This window comes from Felis catus, chromosome E1, assembly GCF_018350175.1.
Source record: "Felis catus isolate Fca126 chromosome E1, F.catus_Fca126_mat1.0, whole genome shotgun sequence".
NCBI lineage: Eukaryota > Metazoa > Chordata > Mammalia > Carnivora > Felidae > Felis > Felis catus.
In genome coordinates, this window is record NC_058381.1 from 11,199,409 (window position 1) to 11,226,198 (window position 26,790).

Below are 26,790 nucleotides of genomic sequence, written 5' to 3' on the forward strand. Positions count from 1 at the left end.
GGGGTCCCGAGCGCGGGGTCGTCTGGGAGTTGTAGTTCGCGGTCCCGTGGCGCTCGCACCGGGCGGATGTAGCCCGAGAAGGCGGGCGGAAGTCGGACGCCTAGGTGCGGGATTCCCTGTCCAGGCCGTGGGTCCGAAGCCCCGCGGGCTTAGGGGTGGTGGCCGGGACGCGGCAGGTGGCGCTGGCGGCTTTCGGGGGCCCCAGTTCCCTTAGGGTGGACGCCAGGTGGGCGTCACCTCTGGCTTTTCCGGCATGCTTGGGCACCCGGCGGGCGGCAGCGGGCGCGGGGCCTAGGGATGATCTTCCCTGTCGCCCTCTGCGCTCTCCGCTGGCTGCAACGGCCGAGAGCCAGGACCTTGTCCCGCGCTGCCATGGAGGTGGCCTTGCGAGGCGTGCGGAAAATTCTCTGTGTGGCCGAGAAAAACGACGCGGCCAAGGGGATCGCCGACCTGCTGTCCAACGGTCGCATGAGGCGGGTAAGGTGGCGTATTTCCGATCAGCTGTGCGGGTGAGGGAGCTGTCCCGATCACCCAGCGGGACAGCGCGGCGAGCGCTGGGAATACAGACGGAGGCCGCTTCTCCCACTTCTGGGTCATTGCAGTGGCTTCCTGTCTTCTTTTCGGACTGGTAGGCATTTAAAAGCGAAGACGCTTCACCCATGTGCTTGAAAACCTTGGCTCCTCCTTGCGCACAGCCGCGGTTACCAAACTAGTCTGATAATCGGTACTAGCTGGGACACTGGCTATTCTGTGGGTTTGGGGTGAGACCAGGGAAGGCTGTGTCTTAACAGTATTCCCTGTGATTTGAAATTTTAAGTTATTGAGAACCCCTGTTCACAGCACTTTAACTTGGCGGTCAAGCCCTGTCCCAGCATTCCCAGCTAACCTGGCTCTCCCCATCAAGGGCGCATCCCCTGGGTTCTGCGGCCCCACTGGCTTTACAGTCTGTAAACGCGTATTAAGAGGGCAGTACCACCTAGGCTATGGGATTAGAGGGAACAGCTGCCCTATTCCTACTGGTACAAAGTCACTCCCGAGAGACAGGCAAGTAAGGGATGAAAATTTGTTCTGGACACACTGGAGGTGCAAAGGAAGGGAAAGGTAAAAGAATTTGTAAAACAGGTGGCATGGAGATGATAAGAACTGATCAGGAAAATCTGTCAAATAAAAGTGGATTGCGAAATGGTTTTCTGGAGGCAGAAAGCAGAAGTTCCCTGCTCTTTTCTTCTTTCAAGATCTCAAGGTCCTTAGACCTCCATTTCTAGCTCGTGGAGAGTGGGAGCAAGAGCTGAGGTTGTGTCTGTAGAGTTCAGACCTCTGGCCCCTCACAGGGAGAACTCTGATAGCTTTCTCCCTAACCTTTCACTATTCAGATTCTGGGCAGCCAAAGTGACTTTATAAAACACAAGTGTGACTCCAGTAATCTCCCACTTAAAACCCACATTGCTTATCTCAATTGATGCAGAATAAACATTTGATAAAAATGTAATCCCCTTCATGATCTTACAGAATAGCAATCCTAAAGGAGCCACAAAGAACCATTGGTGCTAATAAATATGTTCAGCCAAGTTATGGGATACAAGATCAACGTACACAAATCAGTAGCAATTAACAATCTGGAAAGAAAATTAAAAAAAAAAACAATTCCGTTTACAATAGCATTCAAAAGCACACTGAAAACTGCGACCTTCTTTATCTGGGTAGTTTTTTTCATGGTTTTATTTATTTATTTATTTATTTAAATTTTTTTTAAACGTTTATTTATTTTTTGGGGGACAGAGAGAGACAGAGCATGAACGGGGGAGGGGCAGAGAGAGGGAGACACAGATTCTGAAGCAGGCTCCAGGCTCTGAGCCGTCAGCACAGAGCCCGACGCGGGGCTCGAACCCACGGACCGTGAGATCATGACCTGAGCCGAAGTCAGCCGCCCAACCAACTGAGCCACCCAGGCGCCCCCCTGTAAAAGTACTTTTAATACTGCTGTGGAGGACGGTGGGATCTATCTATTCAGAGAGGGTCTGATTCGTCCATGCTCGCAGCTAAAGAATTGCTTTATAGACTGGCTTCCAGTGCTGACTGGGGCTTGTAGTGTTACTGGATTTTAGAGCCAGAGGAGCACTTAAAGGTAACTTTATTCAAAAATAAATTGATGTTCAGAAAGGCGAGTGATTTGCCTGTGCCCAGCAGTTTTACAGGCGCGGTTGTACAGCCAAAAAGTAGTAGAAGGATATGGGGAAGAGGGAGAAAGTGGGCAAGAGAATTCCGTCCTAATCCTTTCTCTGCCTCTAATTTGTGACTTGACCTTGGACTCGTCCAGGCTCATCTATTCGTCGTTATATTAGCTGACCTCAGGGTTACCTTCTGGCATAAAAACTCCATGGACTGTACCAAGCATGTGCTCGTAACTGTTTTGAGGATCCTCTTGATAACTGGCCTTAGTAATTTAGCCTAGTTTTTATCTTTAGGAAATACTGTTATTTTTCAGTATGACCACTTATCAAGGTTCTGCTTGATCTTTAGGCCGAGGAGTCATTTGTTTTCAATGTAATTTATTTATTCTTGTTTTGTGTTATAGAGGGAAGGATTGTCTAAATTCAACAAGATCTATGAATTTGATTATCATCTGTACGGCCAGGTAGGTGCTATCATGTTTCTGTCCTGCAGCTAAAGTGTGCTGCTGTTAGATCTATGGGCCATTTGGTATATGTTCCTCGAGTTTTTAGTTATGGCTGTAAAAATAGAAGCTGTTAACTACAGGTTGCCGCTGAACTGCCTGTACCTTAAGAGTTATTTCAAGGGGCGCCCGGGTAGCTCAGTCGATTAAACGTCCAACTTCAGCTCAGGTCATGATCTTGTGGTTGGTGGGTTCGTGCCCCATGTCGGCCTCAGAGCCTGGAGCCTGCTTTGATTCTGTGTCTCCCTCTCTGCCCCTCCCCCGCCCACACTGTGTGTGTGTGTGTGTGTGTGTGTGTGTGTGTGTGTGTGTGTGTGTGTGTCTCTCTCTCTCTCTCTCTCGAAAATAAACATTTAAAAAAAAAGTTATTTGATCAAGAAGAACGAGCCTGGCCATCATAGAAGAAGTCACTATCTTTCAAGGATAATTGTTAAGACCTAAAGATCTCTGGTTACAAACGAGTATTTTGTAATTTATAAGGAAGTCTCTTTTTAATGAAATATGGCCCCTTCTCTTTGTAACAAGAAAGAAACTAAAACACAGTAGTTTGAGGAAACTTTAAATCCTATAAAAGGCATCATGGTGCTAGAATTAGAACGGTCGTTAGTTTGCATTTGGCTTCAAAGAGATGCATTTATGTTCATTTCTCCCCAACTAGGTTTTGTTTTGTTTTGTTTATAGACTTAATTTTTTTAGAGCCATTTTAGGTTTTTGGAGCAAAATTGAGAGGGGGGTACAGAGATTTCCAATAGACCCCTGCCCCCACACATACACCTCCCCCCCACCATGATCAACATCAGATCACCAGAGTAATGCATTCTTTACCATCACAATTGTACCTACACTGACACATCATAATCACCCAAAGTCCCTAGTTTACATTAGGGTTCTCTCTCGGTGTTGTGCGTACCATGGGTTCGGACAAAAGTAGAACATGCATCCGTCATTACAGTATCATGCAGACTATTCCCACTGCCCTTAAAGTCCTCTGCACTCCATCTCTTCCTTCCTCCTCACCTCCCCTCAAACCTCGGCAACCCCTTTTTTCTCTTTAACAGAAGTCCCTCCCTTTTATTTGAATGATGTGGCAAAATATAATTGCCGAAAGACTAACTCGAATTTTGTTGTCCTTCAGAATGTTACCATGATAATGACTTCAGTTTCTGGACATTTGCTGGCTCATGATTTCCAGATGCAGTTCCGCAAATGGTCAGTACAATGCCTGGGGGAAGAACTTTCTGATTATTACAGTAAGTTGTGAAATGCTGCCGGGATTTTGAGGCATGTTGATCTTAACTATATAACTTCTAATACCCAGATGACTGTCTTTGTCCATTCGGGCTGGTATAACAAAATGTCATCAACCCTGGGGGGGCTAATAAACCATAGAAATTGATTTTGCCTGGTTCTGGAGGCTGGAAGCAGGAGATCAGGGTACACGTAGACTGCTGACCTCTCGCCATGTCCTCAGCTGGTGGAAGGAGCAAGGGAGCTCTGTGCGTCTTCTTTTATCAGAGCATTAATCCCATTCATGAGGTACCACTCCCGTGACCTAATAGCCTCGCAGAGTCCCCACCTTCTAACACCATCACATTGGTATTAAGATTCCAGCATGTGAATTTTGAGGGGACAAACACCATGGAGACCACGGCAGTGACCTAAGATTAACTGAACCATTGTGAATTTTTACCGTGTGTTGAGAACAAACAACCGCTTTGAAGTGTTATTTTCCTTAGAATAGCCGGACCTATTTCATGTAGTCGCTGTGTTACATTTATCCTATCACAGACGTGCGTGAAAGGGCTCCAGAATTTCTTCTTAGCAGCTGCTGCTGTCACAGAAAGCAGAAAGTGCTTTGTGCAGAGGGTCATAGCCTTGCTTTTAATTCTCTGGCATTTTCACGTGGGACTTCTGTTGGGGATCCATCCGTGAGCTCACTGAGCAATTGTTTTCTTGTAAAAATGGAGGACTTTCCATCCTGTGCTGAGGTTGGATGTTTTGTGTTTCATCCTCTTTCCTAGGCACAGCTGCAATCCCCTTTTCCTCTTCGAAGCAGAAATTGAAAAGTACTGCCCAGAGAATTTTGTAGACATCAAGGTAGGATCTTTCGGAAGACATATAGCACTGGAGTTGAACAACTCCAGAGTGCAAAATAATTGAACTGTGATTTCTGTATTTTGAATGCGTCAGAATTTAGAGATCACGTTTCCCACCAAACTTAGTGCCATGATTTTAAAAATTATTCCTACTCAGGGCACCTGGGTGGCTCGGTCGGTTAAGCGTCTGACTCTTGATTTCAGCTCAGGTCGTGATCTCCTGGTTGGTGAGATCAAGCCCCAAGTCAGGTTCTGCACGGACAGCCTGCCTAGGATTCTCTTTCTTCCTCTCTCCCTCTGTTTCTCCCCCTCCCTGCCCCCTCAAAATAAATAAATAAACCTTTAAAAATTCTTCCCACTCATCGTATAAATGAGGCCACTTATTTTTTATTTGTTTATTTTCAAAGATTTTAGTTTTAAATAACGTCTCCACCGATGGAGAAGTCACAACCCCAAGATCAAGAGTCACAAGCTGTACTAAAAATAAGCCTTTTTATCAGTAGTGGTTGTTTAAATAAATCCTAGGAATAACACTGTTAAATGATTAATTCTAAGTGATGAATCACTAAATTCTATTCCCGAAACCAATACGACGCTATGTGTTAACTAATTAGAACCTAAGTAAAAAAAACTTGAAATGTCGAACAAGTTAAAAAACATTAATCCTAGCTTCCATCCCGAATTAGCACGGAGAGACAACAAAGTGTAAATGGTCACGTGACAGGCGAGTTATGAGTGCTCAGGGCACCTGTAGCAGTGGTCTGCTAGCTGGGAAACCTTCTTGGGGTGAAACTCAATTAGGGATCAGTTTCGTTTTTTTTTTTTTTTTTTTTTTTTAATTTTTTTTTCAACGTTTATTTATTTTTTGCGACAGAGAGAGACAGAGCATGAACGGGGGAGGGGCAGAGAGACAGGGAGACACAGAATCGGAAACAGGCTCCAGGCTCCAAGCCATCAGCCCAGAGCCTGACGCGGGGCTCGAACTCACGGACCGCGAGATCGTGACCTGGCTGAAGTCGGACGCTTAACCGACTGCGCCACCCAGGCGCCCCATGGATCAGTTTCGTTTTTGACCAGGACGTGATCAGAACCACGAGAGTTACAAGTGTGTGTCAGAGCTGAGGTTTAGGTCTTGTCATACTAGGGCAGGTGCATTAAACCCTCCATCTTCTAGAAGCTCACTTTCGGGTCCGTGATTCTAAGCTGGAGGGTTGTGGTAGCAGCCTCGGCATCCTTACAGGTAGTAGGAGCAGTTTCCTCAGATCGCTCCCTCTCACCAAGGCGGCGCATCCCGATAACATCACTGATGTTCGGTTTGGTCACACGTCCTTAGCGTAGAGGTGCCACCTCATGGCGACTGCGCTCTCACCGCTCTTCCCTGGCTGGGAATTTCAGAAAACTCTGGAACGAGAGACCCGGCAGTGCCAGGCCCTGGTGATCTGGACCGACTGCGATAGAGAAGGGGAAAATATCGGGTTCGAGATTATCCACGTGTGCAGGGCTGGTAAGTGACGTGGCTTCCGGGTTTCCACACGCTGGGACCGCAGAAGTAGATGGTTCCCCTGTGTGAGTGGGTCAAGGCCGAGTTCCTCCTTACAGACTCTCCCCGCTGGATCCGTCAGGCCTCACCAGCAGTGTGTCCAGAGCAAGTTACTGAACCCACGGGAGCCTCAGCTTTCTGGAAAGTCAGGCCAGTCTGACACAGTTCCTAGGGTGGCACGAGGACTAAAAGAGTTACCGAGTGGCACAGACCCCGCAGCCCAGGGCTTGTTTCGCGTCAGGTCCAAGTAGATGCCAGCTGCTTGAGAGCAGGGACTTCTTATCATACCTTTTATAAGTATAGATTGAATATTTGCAAGAGAACGCATATGCCGTACGGACAGTACAAAGAGTAATTCTAGAATGTTGTTCATCTGCTGTATTCTTTGTATGCTGCCTGAATATTAATAAATACTCGCTGAGATGAATTTAAATGCCTTCAACGGGGCTAATGGTTGCAGGTAACTTAGCGGAAGTGATGCACAGGTCATTCTCAGGCTTCAGAGAGTGGACGGTTTCTATTTTCCCTGAGTGTTTTGTGTTGAAAGCTGTAACGACTGCTGGGAATTTAAGTACGTTAACTGTCGGGGACAGTGTGTATGTCCTATATTATTTCCGTGCCAGGACATGAAATTCCCTTGTAGGACCTTCTAATTGACAACATTTTATTTTCCCCAAACGTCTAAGCATGAGTGAGATTAGAATCTTGAGAGGCTCATAAGGAGAATAGCTGAAATTCACTTAAATAGCTACAATTCACACCACTGTTACTTCTGACAAAACTAAGCTTAGCGGTTACAGCAAAGTTTCCTTCATAGGTGGCTAGCATACTGTTAATTTCACCTAATCAGAAAATTGGGTGCCTCACAACATCTCGAAATGGCTTATCTTTCATTCAAGGTGGTTTAAGAAAAGCGAGCCCTTTATGATGGGAAGGCAATGTGGTTTGACTTTGATCTTGGTGACTCTGTTCCACAGTGAAGCCCAGTCTGCCAGTGCTGAGAGCCCGTTTCTCTGAGATCACCCCCCGAGCCGTCCAGACGGCCTGTGAGAACCTGACCGAGCCCGATTCGAGAGTGAGCGATGCTGTGGACGTGAGGCAGGAGCTGGACCTGAGGATCGGTGAGCCACTGGCAAACTCCCCTGGGGGTCTGCGTGGCACATTGGGGGTTGGGTTATGAACCAAGAGTGAGGCTTGTGTGTAGATATGTGCAGCTGGCTTTGATCTTACGGTCCACTGCTTTCTCCTTCCTTCCTTCCGTCCTCACTTCCTAGGAGCTGCCTTCACTAGGTTCCAGACCCTGAGGCTGCAGAGGATTTTTCCCGAGGTGTTAGCGGAGCAGCTGATCAGTTACGGCAGCTGCCAGTTCCCAACCCTGGGGTTCGTGGTAGAGAGGTTCAAAGCCATTCAGGCTTTTGTGCCAGAAATCTTCCACAAAATTAAAGGTATGGCCGGGGGAGTTGTTTACGGTGTAGAACCTAAGGGCCTGGGAAGAACCAGGAGCAAAAATGGCACCAATTAAATGTGTGAGTTTTTTAGTCTTGCTGCCCTTCGTCCCACCCCATTACGATGCGCAGAATCCACTTAGTTTCCTGAATGACCCATAATCCCAAAGCCATGTTTCCTATTCCTTTGGAATCTCAGTGCAATGTGCTTTCTTCTCTCTGTCCCATCATATGGCTTCTCTGAGTCATGGCCTTCCTGTTTGTCCCCGATACAGTAACTCATGACCACAAAGATGGTGTCGTAGAATTCAACTGGAAAAGGCATCGCCTCTTTAACCACACAGCTTGTCTTGTCCTCTATCAGCTGTGCATGGAGGTAAGAGATATTTGGAATTTTAATGATCGAGGAAAACTGTTCTGGAAGTTCCCAGGCCACTCCTTCTGTGTTAGCAGAAGTGACCGTGTTCCCTTTTCCCACTGAACTGTAGCTTTCAGCTTGCATCTCAGGACCTCACTTTTAGGGAACCTGTAGGACGAACTCCATGAAAATGGTACTAAACGATGTGAAACCACAGGAGCTGCAGACCTTGTAGATAAAGGCAGAAATTTTAAGAAATACATAGCTGAAATCTCTCCCTAAAGTAGAATGCTGTTAGCAGAGGTCACTCAGGATCCTCTAGACCAGTCTGGAACAATAGAGTCCTAAAGCTGGAAGGGGTTTGGACAGCATCTGGTCCAGCTCCCTCTTCCCCCGGTTAGATGAGATCTAGAAAGATGAAAGTCACAAACGAGCAAGTTAACTTCATCCAGGGGCAAATGCCAGGAAGGAAAAGTAGGGGGAAGGAACAGAGACCAGCCTGGGGGGCAGGGAGGGGACCGTTCTAGGCATGGTGGTCACGGAAGGCCTCTCAGGGCCACATCTGAGTGAAGGCCAGAGTGATTAGCAGGAGACAGCCAGCCACAAGGGGGCCGGGGGGGGGGGGGGGTTGGTGTGGGTAGAGAACACGTGTCAGTAGAGAAGTAGAGAGAGCGGCCCATCAGAGGACCACAGGCCAGTCGGTGGCCGAGTTGCGACCCTCATACTGATCGTCCACCTTGTGGTGCTGTTGCTTTTCAACCAGTACCTGACTGGTGGCTTTAACCTGGAGGCTGCACACAGTGGTGCCTGAGAGAAACTGAGATCTCTACTTTGATGAGTCACATGTGCTCCCGGCTGTAGCGCCCTGGCAGGTTTATTAATTGATTTGGTGAAGGGGGACCGATGACCGGTGAGCACCGGCTGCAGTGCCAGACACTCTTTATGTTACACTATCCTGTTTAGTCCTGATAGCATCCGTGAGGGTGGCGATCCTGTCCCCGCCTCACGGATGAGGTGGGAGAGAGTGAAGTGATTTGTGCGCACTCTAGAGCCGGTAAGGGGCACAGCACAGCTAGCGTCTAGTGTACCTGACTCTCCAGTCCTTCCGGAGACCACCCTGCGTCCAGGAGTCACTCTGTCCACGCCTCTGCCCTTTGACCCTAGAGGTCACGGAACTACCTGGCACGTCTCTGACACTGCACATTTACCTGTTCGAGAGAAGGAAACACCCCTGTTCACTGGGGTGCGGTGAAGATGGTCTCCACATTGGGTTTTCCAGCTTGTAACGTACGATTTCTCCGATTTCTAACTCGGTATCGTCCTGACGTTTTAAAATGTAACACCGTGCACGTGTAGGTAGGAAACAGTGCTTAGGAGATGCACAGGCTGTCGTGTTTCACGGGCCCTGGAAGGCACCTTGGGGCTTGTAAAGTTGCCCCTCAAAGTCTTGGTTTGAGCGGGAAGGTGGTGAGGTCTCCACCACACCGCAGGCTTCGAGCCCACCTCGCTCGAGGTGCTGTCGTGGCTGGAGCAGGGGCCTCTGCTCGTGGTGGGTGTCCTCCAGAATGGTGAGCAAAGGCTACCTCAGGACAGCTAGAGAAGGTGCGCAAAGAGGTTAACGTGGCCTCTGCTTTTTCTGGCTCTCTAGGATCCCAGGGCCACCGTGGTAGAGGTCAAGTCTAAGGCAAAGAGCAAGTGGAGGCCTCAAGCATTGGACACTGTGGTATGTTCCAGATGACTGCACCAGGCGCTCTGATTGCCTGGTGCTGGGACCAGGTTTCTACGGCAGACGGTGGCCGGTGGCACAAAGCATCACCCTTCACGAGGCCAAGCGGGAAAGCCCTTGGGGAGAACAGAAACCCCAAAACAGAGGCTGCTTAGTCTTTTCCTGCTTTTTTAAGTTAATAAATGCAACGTAGCTGCTTTGTGTGGGGTTTGGCAAACAAAAAGAGGAAGACACGTCCCCCGTCATCCTTACGTAATCTCTGATCCAATATGAGCACCTTCTCTTCCTGTTTTTTCTCGTACACGTAGTTTTTACATTGTTGTGATTAGGATAGCTTGTCTTTTTCCGCCCGAGCATTTTTCGTTAACGTGTGCCTAATCTATGTAAACGTTTTTTAAAATCTGTATTAAGAGCCTACCTTAGGACAGGGTTTCTCAACTTTTTAGACCCACAAAGAGCCACCCTGCTGGACACAAGTTGGAGTTAACTACCTTAGGAGTGCCCCTTCCCAGTCACCACCAGTCAGGACAATTCAGGGTACAGTTGCCGTCAGGATTCACCCTGGAGGTTGAACATACAGAACAAACAGGCTAAGAAACACGTGGGGATTGGTGGGCAGTGTGGTCTTTACCTTGGGCGTGGCCCAGTGTGTGTGTGTGTGTGTGTGTGTGTGTGTGTGTGTGTGTGCGCATGCACGCGCGTGGGAGTGATTTGTAGGAATGACAAGGGGAGAGTTACAGACCGATTGCATAGGACAGGCATAAGTGTATTGGTCCTCACTGGTTAAATAGGCTTTGACATAGAGCCACTGACATTGGTGGAATGTGACCAAGGGGAAGGACAACCGATGATCTCCCAGGAGTTTTTGAAGAATGGTATTCATCATCCAGAAGTTAGTAGGGCTCCAGTGGTTTTCCCAAAGTGTGGTTCCCAGACTTCCTGTATTAGAATCTGTGTTGCTGGTTAGAATCTGCTTGCTGGTTAAAAAAAAAAAAAAAAAAAAAAAAAAATGCAGATTTCTGGCCTCTGTCCCAGCCGTCTTCTGCCGGAATCCCTAGTGCTCAGGGCCCAGGAATCTTTTCTCTTCCTAAGTGATTCTTGCTTCTGCCCGTCAGAGCCTGAGAACCACTGGGTTGGAATCTGCCTCTGCCTGGCAGGCCCAGAAAGCTTTCTTTGCTACAGTCTTTCTCCCTCTGCGTGACAGCCGCTGGAGTGACAGTGGCCAGACATTTGTGAAGATGAGTTGTGTGGCTGTGTTGTGCCCTCTGACTCCCACACTGCACTCTAACTTGCCTATTGACACATTTAACAGGAGCTTGAGAAGCTGGCTTCTCGAAAGTTGAGAATAAATGCTAAAGAAACCATGAGGATTGCCGAAAAGCTCTACACTCAAGGGTAAATATTTGGGAATAGAATTTGGTGCATCTTTGTCAGGGTGAAGTATTTTATTTTGCTTCATTTTCTTTTAAAGATACTATTTTTAAGTAATCTGTATACCCAACATGGGGCTCAAACTCACAATCTGAGATCAAGAGTTACATGCTCCACCCACTGAGCCAGGGTGAAAATATTTTAGAGCTTATGGGTAAATACAGACTGTCTAGATATCACCTGAGCTCTGAAGTAGAAGAATTTTGACATTGACTTTTCTGATAAGGAAAAGAGCCCGTTGAGTGAATTCACATCTCAGTGTTGACCTCTCAACAGTGTCCCCGCCCCCCCCCCCCCCCCACCCCGCCAGGGCCTTGGCAGGTGGCAGACCACACCTTTAGTAGTCGTTTGCCATCATAAACCATCGCGCTTCAGGGGTTGTGAACATCCCGGCACCATCCAGTGACGGTGTGGTCCATGCCGTGGACCGCTGTGGCAGCCACTCGCCACAGGTGACTATCAGGCACTTGAGATTTGGGTCGTGCGAATTGGGACATGCTGGAAGTGGAAAATATGCGCTGGGTTTCGAAGACTTGTATGAAACAAAAGGATGTAAATGATCTCGTTAATGCCGTTTAAGTGGCTAGCAAAAAATGGTAAATTACATGTAGGGTCCACATGATGGTTTGTTAGGCAGCATTACGCTTTCTATACCTGAAAAAATTCGTAGAAGCACACTCTGTTGCTGCTCTCAAGGCCGTGGGGGCGGGTCACTGGCAGACCGTTCATGGATCGGGCCAGGGCTGTGTCCCGGCCACACAACGGCTGGCAGGCTGAGCCTACTGTGTTCCCCGTGTGCTCCCCCTGTCGTTTTTCTTGTGGCTTCTCGGGGCATCTCAGCAAGAGAGCCTGCTGTCTCTCACCCCATCAGGGGGTCCCATCTGAGAACTTTTGTCAACGTAGGTAAGGTAAGCTAGGTTGCCTTCAGTTGCGTTGGCTAGCTCAGATGGGACATTGCAGGTGCCACCAGGTGCTTTCAATCGAATTCGGTTGTTTCTAGAGCAATTCTAGCAATTTCTTTTTCTATTCGTTTGCCTTTGTTTTAGGTACATCAGCTATCCTCGAACTGAGACAAACATCTTCCCCAAAGACTTAAACCTGACGGTGCTCGTAGAGCAGCAGACCCCGGATCCACGTTGGGGGGCCTTTGCCCAGAGCATTCTAGAACGGGGTGGCCCTACTCCACGCAATGGGAACAAGTCTGACCAAGCTCACCCTCCCATCCACCCCACCAAATACACTAGCAGCTTGCAGGTTGGTTTCCCTAACTACTGCCTCCTAGAACCCAGGGGGAGGTGAAGGGTTAGCGGCACTTGAATTTACTCTGTGGGCTCTTACTTGAGGAACTGAGTGATTTTGAAATATCTCTCCATTTTAGCAAAGAGATGTCAGTGTCCGAATTCTGCTGCTTCAGTGTCCTGCTTGGTGTCCGTGAATCCCCGCCCCCAGAGCAGGCTCTGCTGTCCAGCCCGCTTCCCGCTCTGTCAGACCCCCTGCAGCTTTGCCGAGCCCCCCACACGTGGACTAGGAGGTTCGCCTGCCCTGTGCCCTTGCACAACCCCCACAGAGCCTCCCACAGAATCGCTTGGCCTTCTTGGCCCCTCGTTAACTGGAGGAATCCGGCCCCCATCCTCCCCAGACTCGATGGGTTTCCATCGCCATCCTGACACTTGGATACTGTGACACCGGCCTCTTGTCTTTGGTCCGGTGGCTGCAGGGCTCTCGGGCAGCCCTGCCCTGCCGTGTGTCTTGCCTATTGTCCTTCCTCAGCTGGAGAATGAGCCCCAGGAGGGCCCGGAGGGCCAGGCTGGTTAGGCTTGTTTGTCAGATGCAGGCTCGTTGCGGAGCTGAGCCACATTTGGTCCTTGTTTCCTTTTTTTATTAACACACATTGTTCTCTGGCCCTAAATGTAATACAGGTCCATTTTAGTTTAGAAAATTCAAAAGAATATGAGGAAGAAAAAAATTTGCCATTTCCTCATATGCCGATTTTTTTTTTTTTAATAGATGTTTGCTCATTTTTAAGAGAGAGTGTCTGAGCGAGGGAGGGGCAGAGAGAGGGGGAACAGAGGATCTGAAGCCGGCTCTGTGCTGACAGCAGAGAGCCCAGTGGGGGGCTCGAACTCAAACTGTGAGATCATGACCTGAGCTGAAGTCAGACGCTCAATCAACTAAGCCACCCAGGTGCCCCTGAAATATTTTAAAGTATGATATTTAATGATTGCATAGATGTACCATAATTTCTTTTGCCAAATCTATTTTTTTGTTGTTTATTTTATTTATTTTTTTTTTTTGAGAGAGAGAGAGAGAGAGGGCACACGTGCACAAGCAGGAGAGGGGCACAGAGAAGGAGAATCTGAAGCAGGTTTCAGGTTTCAAGCTGTTAGCGCAGAGCCCGACATGGGGCTTGAACCCACAAACCGCAAGGTCATGACCTGAGCCAAAGTCGGATTGCCAGCCAACTGAGCCACGCTGCTCATCTGCAGGCTGCAAAATCACCCCTGCAGAAAGCACCCCTGCAAAACCTGTTTTTTAAGATTGCTTTCAACTTTCTGAGACATAATAACCATTGACCTTTGGGTAAATATCTGTGTGGACCTTTCGTTTCCTTTGGATCCATTCTTAGAATTATTGGCTGTGAGTATGAGCATCTTACGGGCTTTGACAGATTGAGCCTCGCTCAGTCCTTGATTACTTCACTGGTAGAAAGTCCCATGAACCTTGTGAACGTGATGGTGTAGGGCTGCTGGCTGTAACTTTACTGTGTCTTCTATGCAAGGGATCCCTTGTTAGTTTATTACGTTTTTACCTTGTCTCCTCCCTTGGTGGGGTTTATGTCAAAAGAAGCACCTCTCAGTCTGGAAGGTAGGATGCCTTCCTTGCTTATCCTCACCTGATTAGGGTTGTGTCTAAGTCCACAGCACACAGCGGGTATGCCCAGCGCTCCGTGCTGCTGCGGGGGCTACGGGAGCCACGTGCCCTGTTTCATGTGGAACTTTGGGCCAGAAGGTGGCCTCGGCCACGTCAGACTGCTGGTGGTGCTGCGATCCTTGAGAGGCTATCTTCTGGAGGGAGTTTCAGACCCTTTCTCTTTCTTCCTAGGGAGATGAGCAGCGACTGTATGAGTTCATCGTTCGTCATTTCCTGGCTTGCTGCTCCCAGGATGCTCAGGGGCAGGAGACCACTGTGGAGATCGACATCGCTCAGGAACGCTTCGTGGCCCACGGCCTCATGATTCTGGCCCGAAACTACCTGGATGTGTACCCATATGATCGCTGGAGTGACAAGGTACTAAAGCACAGGCCCGGCCAGAGGCCAGAGGCCACGTCTCACCCCGTGGGCCTCGGGGAAAGGGGAAGACAGCCGTGTTCCCGACCCCAGTGCCGTCTGATGGAGCGGGGCCACGTTCTTTGAAATGGAAGTTGTCTTTTGCCTAAGTGCCACGCGGAATGATCTGACACTTCTGCTGCTCTCTGTAGACCCTCCCCGTCTATGAGAGAGGCTCCCGCTTTCAGCCCAGCACTGTGGAGATGGTGGACGGAGAGACCAGTCCCCCCCAGCTGCTCACCGAAGCCGACCTCATCGCCCTCATGGAAAAGCACGGCATTGGTCAGTAGCTTGCTGTCCTGGTAGCTGGCGGCTCCGGCACACTCCGTACGGGCCAGGCACCGTGTCTCCTGGTCTTTGCCATAGCTCTAACGTGGCCATTATATTCTTCACCCCCTTTGTAGCTGAAGTGAGGCTTAGAGAGGTTAAGAACCTTGGTCTGAGTAAGTCTGCACATGGTGCTCTTAACCACTGCTTTACAGCAGCCGAATGAGGACATCGATGTGTCCCAGGACTCGGGGGCAGTGCGCTGGGAGCACCCTGGCCAGGTCCTGTCCGTGGACTCAGGATATTTGGCCCACACAGGGATTTGCTTCTATTTTGAATAAGTTACCAACATTTAGGGCCTGAGAGATTCCACATAAAAAATCCGTGTCTTCATCTTGCGAGGCGTCGGGTCTGGCAGCCCGCCCCTTCGCGCCCAGAAATGGAATTGGAGTTGAATTGGAGTGGTGGCTGTCCCTTCCCCATCGCTCACACTTGGCTCCGCTCTCGGCTCATTACCTGCCAGGCCCCTGCGGAGTCTGAGTTTGCTGCCACACGCAGCCGTGCCCTTGGTGTTCCTTAAAGCATTCCTCGTAACAGTATGGGAACTGGAAATTAGGTTAAAAGGAAACCGGGCCAGAATTGGCTTTCCCGGTAAGCCCCGTGGCCCAAGGTTTACAGGTGGGTCCCTCGGGACAGATCTGCCACCCCTCGTCAGTTTTCGTCACGGCTCTGTGGATGGTCTCCGGCAAACCTAGTTCAGAGGGGCAGCGGCACGATGGAGAGGGAAGTGGATGGAGGGGAAGTGGGAGTTCCCTGGGCGTATTCCTGGGGCACAGCTGCCCGCCCTGGGGCACAGCCGCCTCACTACACAGCGGGTTTTGTGGTCCTGGGACTTAGGAAGGAGTGCCCTCCTGGAGTCCTCTGGCCATTGCTGTACTGTCCGCAAAGTTGCGGGGTTCGCTAAAATTAAAGTTAGTTCACCCATCAGGATTCACTCATTAAAAATCGGAGGCTTCCACAGCTAGATGTTGGTCTAGGCCCCGGAGACACAGACAGGAATCAAGTCTGGTCATTCCATTCCCCCAAGGGCTCATCCAGCGGGAGAAAGAAATCAAAGCGACACTTAAGTCCAGCCCGATGGGCTCTGGCAGGGAGCGGGCAGGGGCCTTAAACCTCATAGGAAGGATTCCTGGCGAGTGACGGCAAGCCAGGCACCGGCCGAGTCTGTAGGACGACAGAGGCACAGGGAAGCACGTGGCACTGTGGCCGGGGGTGTGCGTGGAAGGTGAGGCTGGGAAGATGACCTGAGCCTCGCTGCGGGGCCGGCGTGCCTGCCTAACGAGCTTGGGTGTTGGCCTGTGGCTAGCAGAGCGCAGTTTAAGATTTCTGAGGAAAAGAGCAAAGGCTTATTTTTGTATTTTTATTTCTTTTGAGAGAGAGTGAAGGAGGGGCAGAGAGAGAGAGGGAGGGAGAGAATCAAGCAGGCTCCACACTGTCAGTAGGGAGCCTGATGCGGGGCTCGATCTCACAAACTGAGATCACAACCTGAGCCGAAACCAAAAGTCAGCCACCCGGGCGCTCAAGAGAGCTACGTTTTTAAATATGTTACCAGCTTTTAAAAAAAAAAAAAAAAAAAAAAAAAAAAAAAACCTAAAAATGTTACCAGCTTTATTGAGATATAATTCACATACCACACACTTGACTGATGTAAGACGTACAGATCAGCGTCCAGTATATTCACAAAAGTGTGCAACCCTCCCCGCAATTAAACTTAGAACGTTTTCATTGTCTCAGAAAGAAACCCGGTGCCCATTAGCAGTCACACCCCATCCCCCCTTCTCTCCAGTCCCGGGCAACCACTCATCTTTCTGACTAGAACGACACGGCGTGTGGCCTTTTGTGACCGGCTTCTTCCACTTAGCGTGTTCTCAGGGGTCATCCACACTGTGGCGGGAATCAGTACTTCTTTTCCTCTTGGCTGGTGCTGTCCCGTTGTGCAGGGACACCACAGTTTGTTTATCCATTCCTCAGTCGACGGACTTTTGGGTCCTTCCCCTTTGTCCCGGTGCACATTTGTGTCCAGGTTTGTGCGTGGACAGTTTTCGGTTCTCTAGGGTAGATAACCTAGCAGTAGAATGTCTGGGTCCTAAGGTAACTCTGTGTTTACCTCTTAAGGAAGTTCTGGACTGTTTGCCGTGGCGGCTGCACCGTTTTACGCTCTGGGAGCGACGCTTGAGGCTTGAGGTTTCTCCGTGCCCTCGCCAACATTTGTGGCTATCGGTGCTTTTTGGTTATACCCGTTCAAGTGGGCGTGAAGTGGTACCTCTGTGGTTTTGATTTGCATTTCTCTGATGCCAGAGCTACATTTGCAGAGAGCCCTTTGGCCACAGCATAAAGAAGGGGTGGGTGGAGGAAGCAGCCAGAAAGGAGGAGACCGAGCACATTGCACTGATGCAGATGACATGACGTGGGCTCCAGCCGTGGCTCTGCCACACGGAGCAGAGGACAGAGACGCAGGAGTTGTGAAGCTGACATTGACAGCTTAAGTGAGGAAGTGGATGCGAGGGAGAAGTGTGGTTTCTGCGTGGGCCGGATGCGAAGGGAGGTGTCTTACCGAGAATAAGAAGTCCAGGCAGAGGAAGGTGCCCACAGGACACCAGGGCGGGGGGACGGTCTGCATCACCCCGAGTAACCAGGACTGGCTTTCAGGTACTGATGCCACTCATGCGGAGCACATCGAGACCATCAAAGCCCGGATGTACGTCGGGCTCACCCCGGACAAGCGGTTTCTGCCCGGGCATCTAGGCATGGGGCTTGTGGAAGGTAAGGAGGAGGAGCTTGCGGGGGTTTTGGCGGAGCCGTGTAACTGAAGTCCCCGAAGGTGTCGCCCGGGGCCACGTAGAACACCGCTCTTGCCCCTGCAGGCTATGACTCCATGGGCTATGAGATGTCCAAGCCCAACCTCCGGGCTGAGCTGGAAGCTGATCTGAAGCTGATCTGTGAGGGGAAGAAGGACAAGTTGGTGGTTCTGAGGCAGCAAGTCCAGAAATACAAACAGGTTTTCACTGAAGCAGTGGCCAAAGCAAAGAAGTGAGTCCGGATCCTACTTGTGTGCGCACGCGGTCATTTAGCTCTGCTTCCTGGGCCGCAACCTCTCCTTGGGCAGCGGGAGCGGGTGGGGGTGATTCAGCAGAAACCGGGCGGCGCGGCTCCTCGCGCCTCGTGAAGTGTGCGCCGCGGGTGGTTAGACGTCCTCCGGCCAGTTCATCACAGCCGGCGGTGTGCCTGGCAGGGCCGTCCCCATGCAGCTCCTTCCCCTTCGGGTTTCCTCCCGAGGCTTCCCCTTCCCCTAGAGCTTCGTCAGCATACAAACGGTGATCGGAAAGATCTGGTCCGGTCATGCCAGGCTATTGGCGCCAGGTAGAGACGCCATTCTCTTGATTTTAATTGTCCTGAGTTAACAGGCAGCACAGCCGTGGGGCAGGACACCTAGGGCTGGTGTAGGACACGTTTGCTCTGTGGAGTATTTTTTGGAGGTGGCCACGCAGCAAGCGGCACGTGTGCGTGTTGTTAGACGCAAACCTGTTTTCTACCCCATGCCAGTTTGGCAAAGAAGCGGATGAGCCGGGGCACCCGGCGGGCTCTGTCGGGAGACCATGTGACTCTTGATCTCAGGGTTGAGTTCGAGCCCCGTGTTAGGTGTAGAGATTACTTAAAAATAAAATCTTAAAAGAAAGAAAGAGAAATGGATGAGCTAGTTTATTTATTTTTAATGTTTATTTATTCTTGACAGAGAAAGAGAGACAGGGCATGCATGGGGGAGGGGCAGAGAGAGAGGGAGACACAGAATCCGAAGCAGGCTCCGGGCTCCGAGCTGTCAGCACAGAGCCCGACGCGGGGCTCGAACTGAAGGACCGCGAGATGAAGACCTGAGCTGAAGTCAGACGCTCAACCAACTCAGCCACCCAGGGGCCCCAGGATGAGCTCATTTAAATGTAAATCCAGACAGACAGACACTTCTGGAGTGCATGCTAGGACCCTGTGCAGTTTTGTTTGGTGCGGGGCTGGTGACAAGGCAAAAAGTACCTGCCTCTAGCTGGATCACTCCCGGGAGCTGCCAGGAGCCAGAGAGGAGCCAGGGCCGCTTGGCCAACACAGCTCCGTCTGCCTCCGTTCTCCGCATCAGGCCTGCGGCGAGCAGCCCGCCGGTTCCCCTGGTCACACTCATGCTGTGCGCACGTAAGAATATCATAAATGTTTTGCTCTTCCTTCAGATTGGACGAGGCCTTATCCCAGTACTTTGGGGAAGGGGCAGAGGTGGCCCAGCAAGAAGCCATCTACCCAGCCATGCCAGAGCCCATCAAGAAGTGCCCGCAGTGCAACAAGGACATGGTCCTCAGGACCAAGAAGAGTGGCGGGTCAGTGCCAGACTTGTTCCCGCCGGTGCTCACCCAGCACTTGCTGGGTTGGCCATACAGCCCCCTGCAGGGCCCTGTCGTTTCACTTCTGTGTCTGTCTTTGTTTGTTTGTGTATTTATTTGTTTATTTATTTATTTATTTTTAATGTTTATTTTTGAGAGAGAGAGAGAGAGAGAGAGACCGAGTACTAGTGAGGGAGGGGCAGAGAGAGATGGAGATACAGAATCCAAAGCAGGCTCCAGGCTCTGAGCTGTCAGCACAGAGCCCGACACGGGGCTCGAACCCACAGGCCGCGAGCTCATGACCCAAGCCGGAAGTCGGCCGCTTAACCGACTGAGGCACCCAGGCGCCCCTCTGTGTCATTATTTAAAGGCACGCCTGCTGCTGCCGGCCCCTGCACTAGGTATTGGAGGTAGAAGGCTAGCTGACAGTACCCGGCCTTGGAGTCGTGACATGACCTGGGATCCAGAGGAGGTGGGGGATGACGGCAGATTTGCGTCCCTTGTGGATCAGACGCCGCCCACTCACCGTGTGGAGGATGGTGGAGGAGCATGAGCTGAGGACCCCGTTGGGTCTGAGTTCAAATCTCACTTCTGCCACACACAAGTTTTGTGCCCCAGAGCAGGTTACTTAACTACTAAGCGCCAATTCTCCATAAACCTGGGGCGGTGGGGTCTACTCTGGGAAGGGTGAGGGTTTGGCGTCATGGGTCAGAAGTCTAGTAGCGCAGGGCCTGACGTGGTAGAGATACTCAGCGGCGCTGCTGTTCTTCTTCCGGCTTTGGCGCTGATTTGGACCTGGACGTGCCACATCCCTTCTCACTCTTAGTGCAGCAGTGGGTAGGCAGTTTGTTGCGAGGCTCCCCAAGGCGGCCCCTGGCCGCTGACAGGTGTTCACAGCAGGAGTAGGGAATGGAGATGGTGGCCGTCATTTATCACGTGCCATCCCCATGGGGGGCACGATGCACGGTCCTCGACGTACATTCTGGACTCCATAACCACACAGCAGGGTGGTGTTTTTACCTCAGTTTCGTACGGAGTGGAGGCTGAGGCTTCGTGGGCTGAAGCGACTTGTCTACAGCAGGCAGCCCTGGGGAGCGGGAAGGGCAGAATTTGATCCCAGGTCTTCGCGGCCCTTCATTCCTTTGCCCCCTTTGGGCTGCAGCCGTGTGCCGCCTCTGTACTGCCACGGGAGCAGGTGGCATCCCCGACTACTGACCCGTCACTGGCCTGGGCAAAGAGAAGGCCAGGCCGGCTCTCAGAAACCAGAGGTTAATGGGCCCAACTTGGCAGTGGGCAGCAGGTGCACACATACGAGCCGGTGCTGGTACAGGCTTCGCCCAGTGCGGACTGCCACATGCGAGGGCTTAGTAAGTGCTGTGCTGTGAACTCTGAAGTTCTCCGAGTGCTTGAGTCACCGGGGGGAGGCGGGGGGGTCTGGGGATTGTCTTGTGGAATTTACCACTCCAGGGCTTATCTGATAGTTGCCGTTTCTCAGTGGATTAGCTGTTTGAATAATTGGGGTTTGGGATTTGGTTAGTTTTCCCCTGGTCTGGTCGTACCCAGGCATGCTCAAAGGACATCATAAACTGTGTTCACGTTGGCTAGTCCAGCCCTAAAGTTTCGTGGCTGGAAGCTGTAGGGAATTGTTGGCCAAGGGGCACCTGGCTGGCTCAGTCGGAAGAGCACACAACTCTTGATGTCCGGGTCGCGAGTTTGAACCTGACATTGGGTGTAGAGATTACTTAAATAGATAAAAACCTCGGAATGATGTGGTGCAGGTGTCCTGAGTAAAAGCTCTTTCATCAGACAGATAGGGTTCTATTCCCAGCTCTCTTACTCACCGCATGTGCATCCTTGGGCAGGTTTCCAGACTGTTCCCCACCTCAGTTTGCCCCACTATAAACTGAGAGTATCAACGGTTTCTATCAGAATTGTCATGTGGAGAAGTTGGGGAAGGTCTGAGAGCACACAGCCCGGAACCTGAGCAGCACCTGAGCAGAACCCTCAGGTCGTGGCCTTGCTATGGCCCGGGTTGGTCAGTGGGTTGTTTTTTGGTTTTGTTTTATTTATTTGTTTTGAGAGAGAGAGCGCGGGCATGTGTGCAAGAGCATGGCGGGGGGGGGGGGGGGGGGGGGGCGGAGAGAATCCCAAGCAGGCTCTGTACTGACAGTGCAGAGCTCAACTCGGGGCTCGACCCCCCCCCCCCAAACTGTGAGATCAAGACCTGAGCTGAAACCAAGTCGGAAGCTTAACTGACGGAGCTCCCCAGGCACCCTGGTTTGGTGCTTCTAAAGAAAGCAGAGTCAGCAATACGTATTTCTTTTTTCAGGAAGGTGGGAGATAAACGCAGGCTAGTTTTTCTCATCAGTACCAGCGACTGTGTATCCATTTACGTGTCCTTCGGAAAAATCAAGCTCTCCCTTAATCAACTGAGGAAAAGTCTCCCTGCCAGATGGGTGTTTGTTTATTTCCTGCATGCAGTCTGGTGGCTCCTGCCTGACCCCGCTCCCTCTGCCCTCCAGGTTCTACCTCAGCTGCACCGGTTTCCCAGAATGTCGATCGGCCATGTGGTTCCCTGACTCTGTGCTGGAGGCCAGCAGGGACGGGACTGTGTGTCCGGTTTGTCAGCCGCACCCTGTTTACAGGTGAGCTGGCCCCTGAGTCGGCTGCAGGAAGAGCACAGGTGGGAGGGAATCTCCTGGGACTTTCATTCCTAGACCGCTGCGTGGCCGGGGGCGAATCGGTGCTCTCAGCAGCAGCTGGGTTGGCAGTCCTAAATCGGTCTGTGTCCCTTCCCTTTCCAGCTAGATTGCTGCCAAGTAGGGCATGGGGAAGAGAATATTCGTGTGTCGGCCGTGGCTTCCAGGCTCCTCCCAAAGGCCCAGAGCCCTCGTGTAGAACCGGTCCTCAGACCTTTTGGCCATAGGACCCCTTACACTGGTAAAAATCATTGAGGAGCCCAAAGAGCTTTCGTAGTGAGTTAAGCTCATCAATAAGCTTATCAATTTAGATTAACTTATCTAATTAATTAACTTATCTAATTAACTTAGGTTAAGCTTATCGATAAGCTTATCAATTTAGATTAACCATCTAAATTAAAGTGGAGGCATTTAAAGACATATGTATTAATTTTACAATGCATACACTGCATACTGACATAAATGGCATGTTTTTACTTACTTCCAAAGCAGACCAAACCAAACAAAACAAAACAATGCATTGTTTCCCATTTCTCTAAGTCTAATGTCTGGCTTTAGATAGGAGACTGTTGGACTCCGGCCTCTGCTCCCAGGCAGTGTGCTGGGCCCGTGGCATGGGCTGTGGCCTTTGGCAGAGTCGCATGCCTACAGCAGGGAAGAATGACGGCTGTAACTTCCTAGCCTTGTAACAAAATACCTTGAAAGGGCCTGGGAGCCTCCAGGAGCCTGAGAGCCGCTGGTGTTACAGGAAGTGAACCTTTCAGAGACTTCTGTATTTTGGTGATTAATTGGGATCTTAGATTTCCCCTGCTTCCCCCTCTGCCCTCGTGACAGCTGGACGGGCTAACGGTTGGCAGGTGGCTGGCGTGGGCTCCTGGGGCACCGAGGGGAGGCCCAGGGTGGGCGCAGCCCTTTTCGGACCAGAAGACTTACAGCTGGTGGTTCATGCTTTCACTCACCTTCTGGCCTCACTAGGTTGAAGTTCAAGTTTAAACGCGGCAGCCTTCCCCCGACCATGCCTCTGGAGTTTGTGGGCTGCGTCGGAGGATGTGATGAGACCCTGATGGAGCTCCTGGACCTAAGATTCTCACGGGGCGCCCCCAGAGCCAGCCAGCCAGCCAGCCAGCCCTCTAACCACCTGCAGGCTAGCCAGTCCCTGAACAGAATCGACAGCGCCCCCCGGGCCCTGCCACCACCCGCCGCCACTGGTGAAAGTGACTCTGTGACCTGCAACTGTGGCCAGGAGGCCGTGCTGCTCACCGTCCGGAAAGAGGGTCCCAACCAGGGCCGGCAATTTTATAAGTGCAACGGTGGCGGCTGCAACTTCTTCCTGTGGGCCGACAGCAGCCCCCCGGATGCAGGGGGGCCCCCCCCCTCGGCACCAAGACCCTCAGGTGGCTCGGCAGGACGCCCGCCTGGCCCGGGGCATCGCCGGGGTGGGTTTGGCAGACCTGGCGATGACAGCGGAGGGGGCACGTCGTGCCTGTGCAGCCAGCCCACCGTCACCCGGACGGTGCAGAAGGACGGGCCCAACAAGGGGCGCCAGTTCCACACATGCGCCAAGCCAAGAGAGCAGCAGTGCGGCTTCTTCCAGTGGGCGGACGAGAACGTGGCCCCAGGTGAGACGGGACTTGTGTAGCCGGGCCGGGCCGGGGCTCTGCTGCGGTTCGCATGGCGTCCACCTCCTAGGGCAAGGGCGGCCCCTGAAGGGAGGGCGGGGCAGCGGTGGGGCCGGCAGGTGTGCGTGTGGTCTTCATGCCAAATTCAAGGCCCACAGAGCTGCCCACTGCGCACCCGGCACTACGCTAGACACGCTATCTGTGCGTCTTCCACTCCCGTCAGCTCAGCACGTGCTCACAGTTGTACAAACAGGGCAGCTGAGTCCCAGCGAAACGCCTCCGCTGGGGGTCGCACCGCAGCACAGCCCGAGGTCAGCCGGACCGCTCGGCTCTGCGCTCCTCTAGCCTCGGTAGGCTCTCAAGGTCCTTGTCTTCAGCTGCGGAGCCTGGCCCTGGGGATGTCTAGGAACCTGCCCAGAGTTACATGGTTTGGGCCTGGTAACTGGGTCTGGTGAGAACCACCACCCAGACGTTGGAGCAAGGCAGATCACGCGCCCGGAGGCACTTGGAAGTGGTCCCCGCCCACCCCAGTGCGCGGCAGAAGCTTAGTTGGTACCTGAGAATAGCCGAAAGGCCTGTTGTCGGACAGAGCTGGTCCCAAGCCTAGCTATAGAACCTTGAACGAAGGGCCCGGCCTCACCGCCTCAGTTTCCTCGGTGAGCTGGGCACTTGCCTACCTTCCTTAGGGTTCCTGTCTCAGAAGAGTTTAGTTAAGTCTCAGACGGTGATTCTAACACACATTGCCAGCTCTGCTTGTACAGGAAGAACCCAGAAGGCTGGGGAAGGCGCAGGGCTGGCTACCAGTGCCCGAGGGGGCTGGAGGCAGCCACCGCCACGACAGACTCGGTTTGCAGTGTGTGAGAGGTGGTCCAGGAAGTGGTGTCTGACGTCCAGGCCAGCTGATCAGTTGTCCCGGGTGACACAGGGCGGTCCAAACTAAGAGGCCCATTTGAGGGCTGGAGGAATCCAGAACTCCCGTTTCCTGGCACGGACGGTGGGGAGCAGGTTGTTGGTCACAGGCCTGCTGGGTTTTGCTGCTTCTCCACGTGGCCTCAGGCCAGTTGGCAGGATGTTGCTTCTGTAAAGAAGGCCTGTGTGAAGTGACAATAGTGCCCTCCTTATCAGGATAGTGATGGTGGGCCAAGGCCTTCAAGGACACAGGGTCATTTAGGGAGTGGTGTCGGGGCAACGGAAGGGGGGGACACACCGTGTGCGGCGAGGAGGGAAGGGAGCCTGGCCTGTGGGCGGACGTGACCATACAAAGGCCGGAGGGACGCCCTCTGCCCAGTGCTGGGACCTGTATTTCTGGCCACTTGTGTGTCTGTTCCAAAGTCAGCCTTCCCCTGACTCTTCCCACAGGGAGTCTCGGAGTCCAGACCTGGCCAAGAGGCAGGGGCTTCCAGGGGCCAGAGGCCAGAAGCAAAAGAGCCCGGGCCACTTCCTCAGACACGGGCTCCACGGCCAAGAAGCCCCGAAAATGCAGCGTTTGCCACCAGCCTGGACACACCCGTCCCTTCTGTCCTCAGAACACATGAGGCAGGGGAGGGGAGAGAGAGCCACGTCCTCACACCTGCCCCTTCCGTCTCAGGAATAAGCTGTTTTCACAGGGACCAGGCTGCCCTTCGCTGCCCTGGAGGCTTTGCAGAAAGTGGCGGCTTTTGGAGTCTCGCCGCCTGTCGTGCTCGGGAGTCTGGATCCGGACCGCTGTCTCGAGAAGTCCGTCTCTGGTGGACGGTGGCTCCCCGCCTGGGCTTCTTGCTGCTGGCGCCGCAACGCATTTACCAGCGGGGTTGGTGCGTCCCACGCTGTGGCTCCAGGCAGCCTGGAAGGGGCTTTGCCCACAGACATTCTGAGAAGGGGATGGGAGCGGTTCTTGTTCTAGAATTGTGTCCGTGGGAGCCGCTCCCACAGCTCGTGTGCCTTAATAAAGAATTCCGTCCCTCTCTTCTGGTGGGTGTGGTGCAGTGTCCGGTGAACGGTGGCGGGAACGACAGCCACAGACGCCAGCCAGTGCTCAGGGGGACCTCTCGCCTGTCTCTGGCCCCCTGCGCCTCTCTTCCCGGCCCCTGCCCGTCCTCCCTGTCCACACGGCAGGCAGCGAGCCCAAGCGCTCCCAGCCCCACAAACGGCTTGCCCCGCAGAGCAGAGACACGGTACGAGATAACGGATGCTTCCACGCTTCGCAGAGGTGGCCGTGTCCCTGGTCTGTCTTTACAAAACCCTCTGAATGATACATAACCGTGTGGTTTCTTTCACTGGTTAGAAGAGAAGCAGAAACGGGGTGTGAGTTGCCCGGAGTTGCAGTGCTAGTAGGTGACGAAGTGAGCTGCCCTTGGGTTTTGGACTCCTGGCCCTGTACCGTTCGGTTTGACTGACAGCTCCGTTCCCTGCCTGGATGGCAGCGGGCAGCGTTTTTTAAGAGCAGCGGGTGGGGGCGCCTGGGTGGCGCAGTCGGTTAAGCGTCCGACTTCAGCCAGGTCACGATCTCGCGGTCCGTGAGTTCGAGCCCCGCGTCAGGCTCTGGGCTGATGGCTCAGAGCCTGGAGCCTGTTTCCGATTCTGTGTCTCCCTCTCTCTCTGCCCCTCCCCCGTTCATGCTCTGTCTCTCTCTGTCGCAAAAAATAAATAAACGTTGAAAAAAAAAAATTTTTTTTAAAGAGCAGCGGGTGGCCCAGAGTTGCTCGTGGAGCGTCCGGGCGGCGGGGTGGGTCACGGCCCTGCTGTTGTGTTTTATTCCCCTCCCCCCAGCCCTCGGCAACACCAGTCTACTTTCCGTCTTGATGGTTTTCCCTGTCCTGAACATTTCTTATAAACGGGATCACAGAGCATGCGACTTTCTGTGGCTTCTTCCGACTTAGCGCGTCGTCTTCCAGGTGCATCCACAGGCGCGTGTCAGTACTCGTGGCCGAGTGATATTCGGTCATGTGGATGAACCACACTATGTCCCTCCGGGCAGAAGTTGACGGACATTTGATCCGTTTCCACATTTTGGCGCTCGTCAATAGCGTTACCATACGCTCAGGTACAAGGTACATCGTGGGGAGCCTGGGTGGCTCCGTTGGTTAAGCATCCAACTCTGGATGTCAGGTCAGGTCCTGATCTCGGGGTCGCGAGTTTGAGCCCCACTTTTAGCTCCGCTCCTCGCATGAAGCCTACCTAAAAAAAAAAAAGACGCGACCCCCTGTTC

At 52.2% G+C, this 26,790-nt stretch overlaps 1 protein-coding gene across 3 annotated transcripts; it reads left to right on the top strand.

The window, feature by feature from the left end:
• The first annotated feature begins 100 nt into the window (after positions 1-100).
• TOP3A (DNA topoisomerase III alpha) lies at positions 101-25,548 on the top strand. Of its 3 annotated transcripts, none has more exons than XM_003996367.6 (19): positions 102-477; positions 2,576-2,635; positions 3,810-3,883; positions 4,696-4,771; positions 6,166-6,274; positions 7,288-7,431; positions 7,585-7,755; positions 8,031-8,131; positions 9,762-9,836; positions 11,152-11,234; positions 12,317-12,524; positions 14,373-14,558; positions 14,750-14,879; positions 17,574-17,687; positions 17,789-17,954; positions 19,139-19,282; positions 21,808-21,930; positions 22,960-23,603; positions 24,963-25,548. In XM_003996367.6, exons 1-19 carry the CDS (start codon positions 298-300, stop codon positions 25,136-25,138), a joined length of 2,964 nt encoding a protein of 987 aa, XP_003996416.2. In that variant the 5' UTR covers positions 102-297; the 3' UTR covers positions 25,139-25,548. The 3 variants fall into 3 exon arrangements, with proteins under 3 accessions (XP_019672811.2, XP_003996416.2, XP_044901107.1); XM_045045172.1 differs by lacking the exon at positions 102-477 and adding an exon at positions 484-628; XM_019817252.3 differs by lacking the exon at positions 9,762-9,836 and having other exon boundaries at positions 101-477.
• Positions 25,549-26,790: the final 1,242 nt, after the last annotated feature.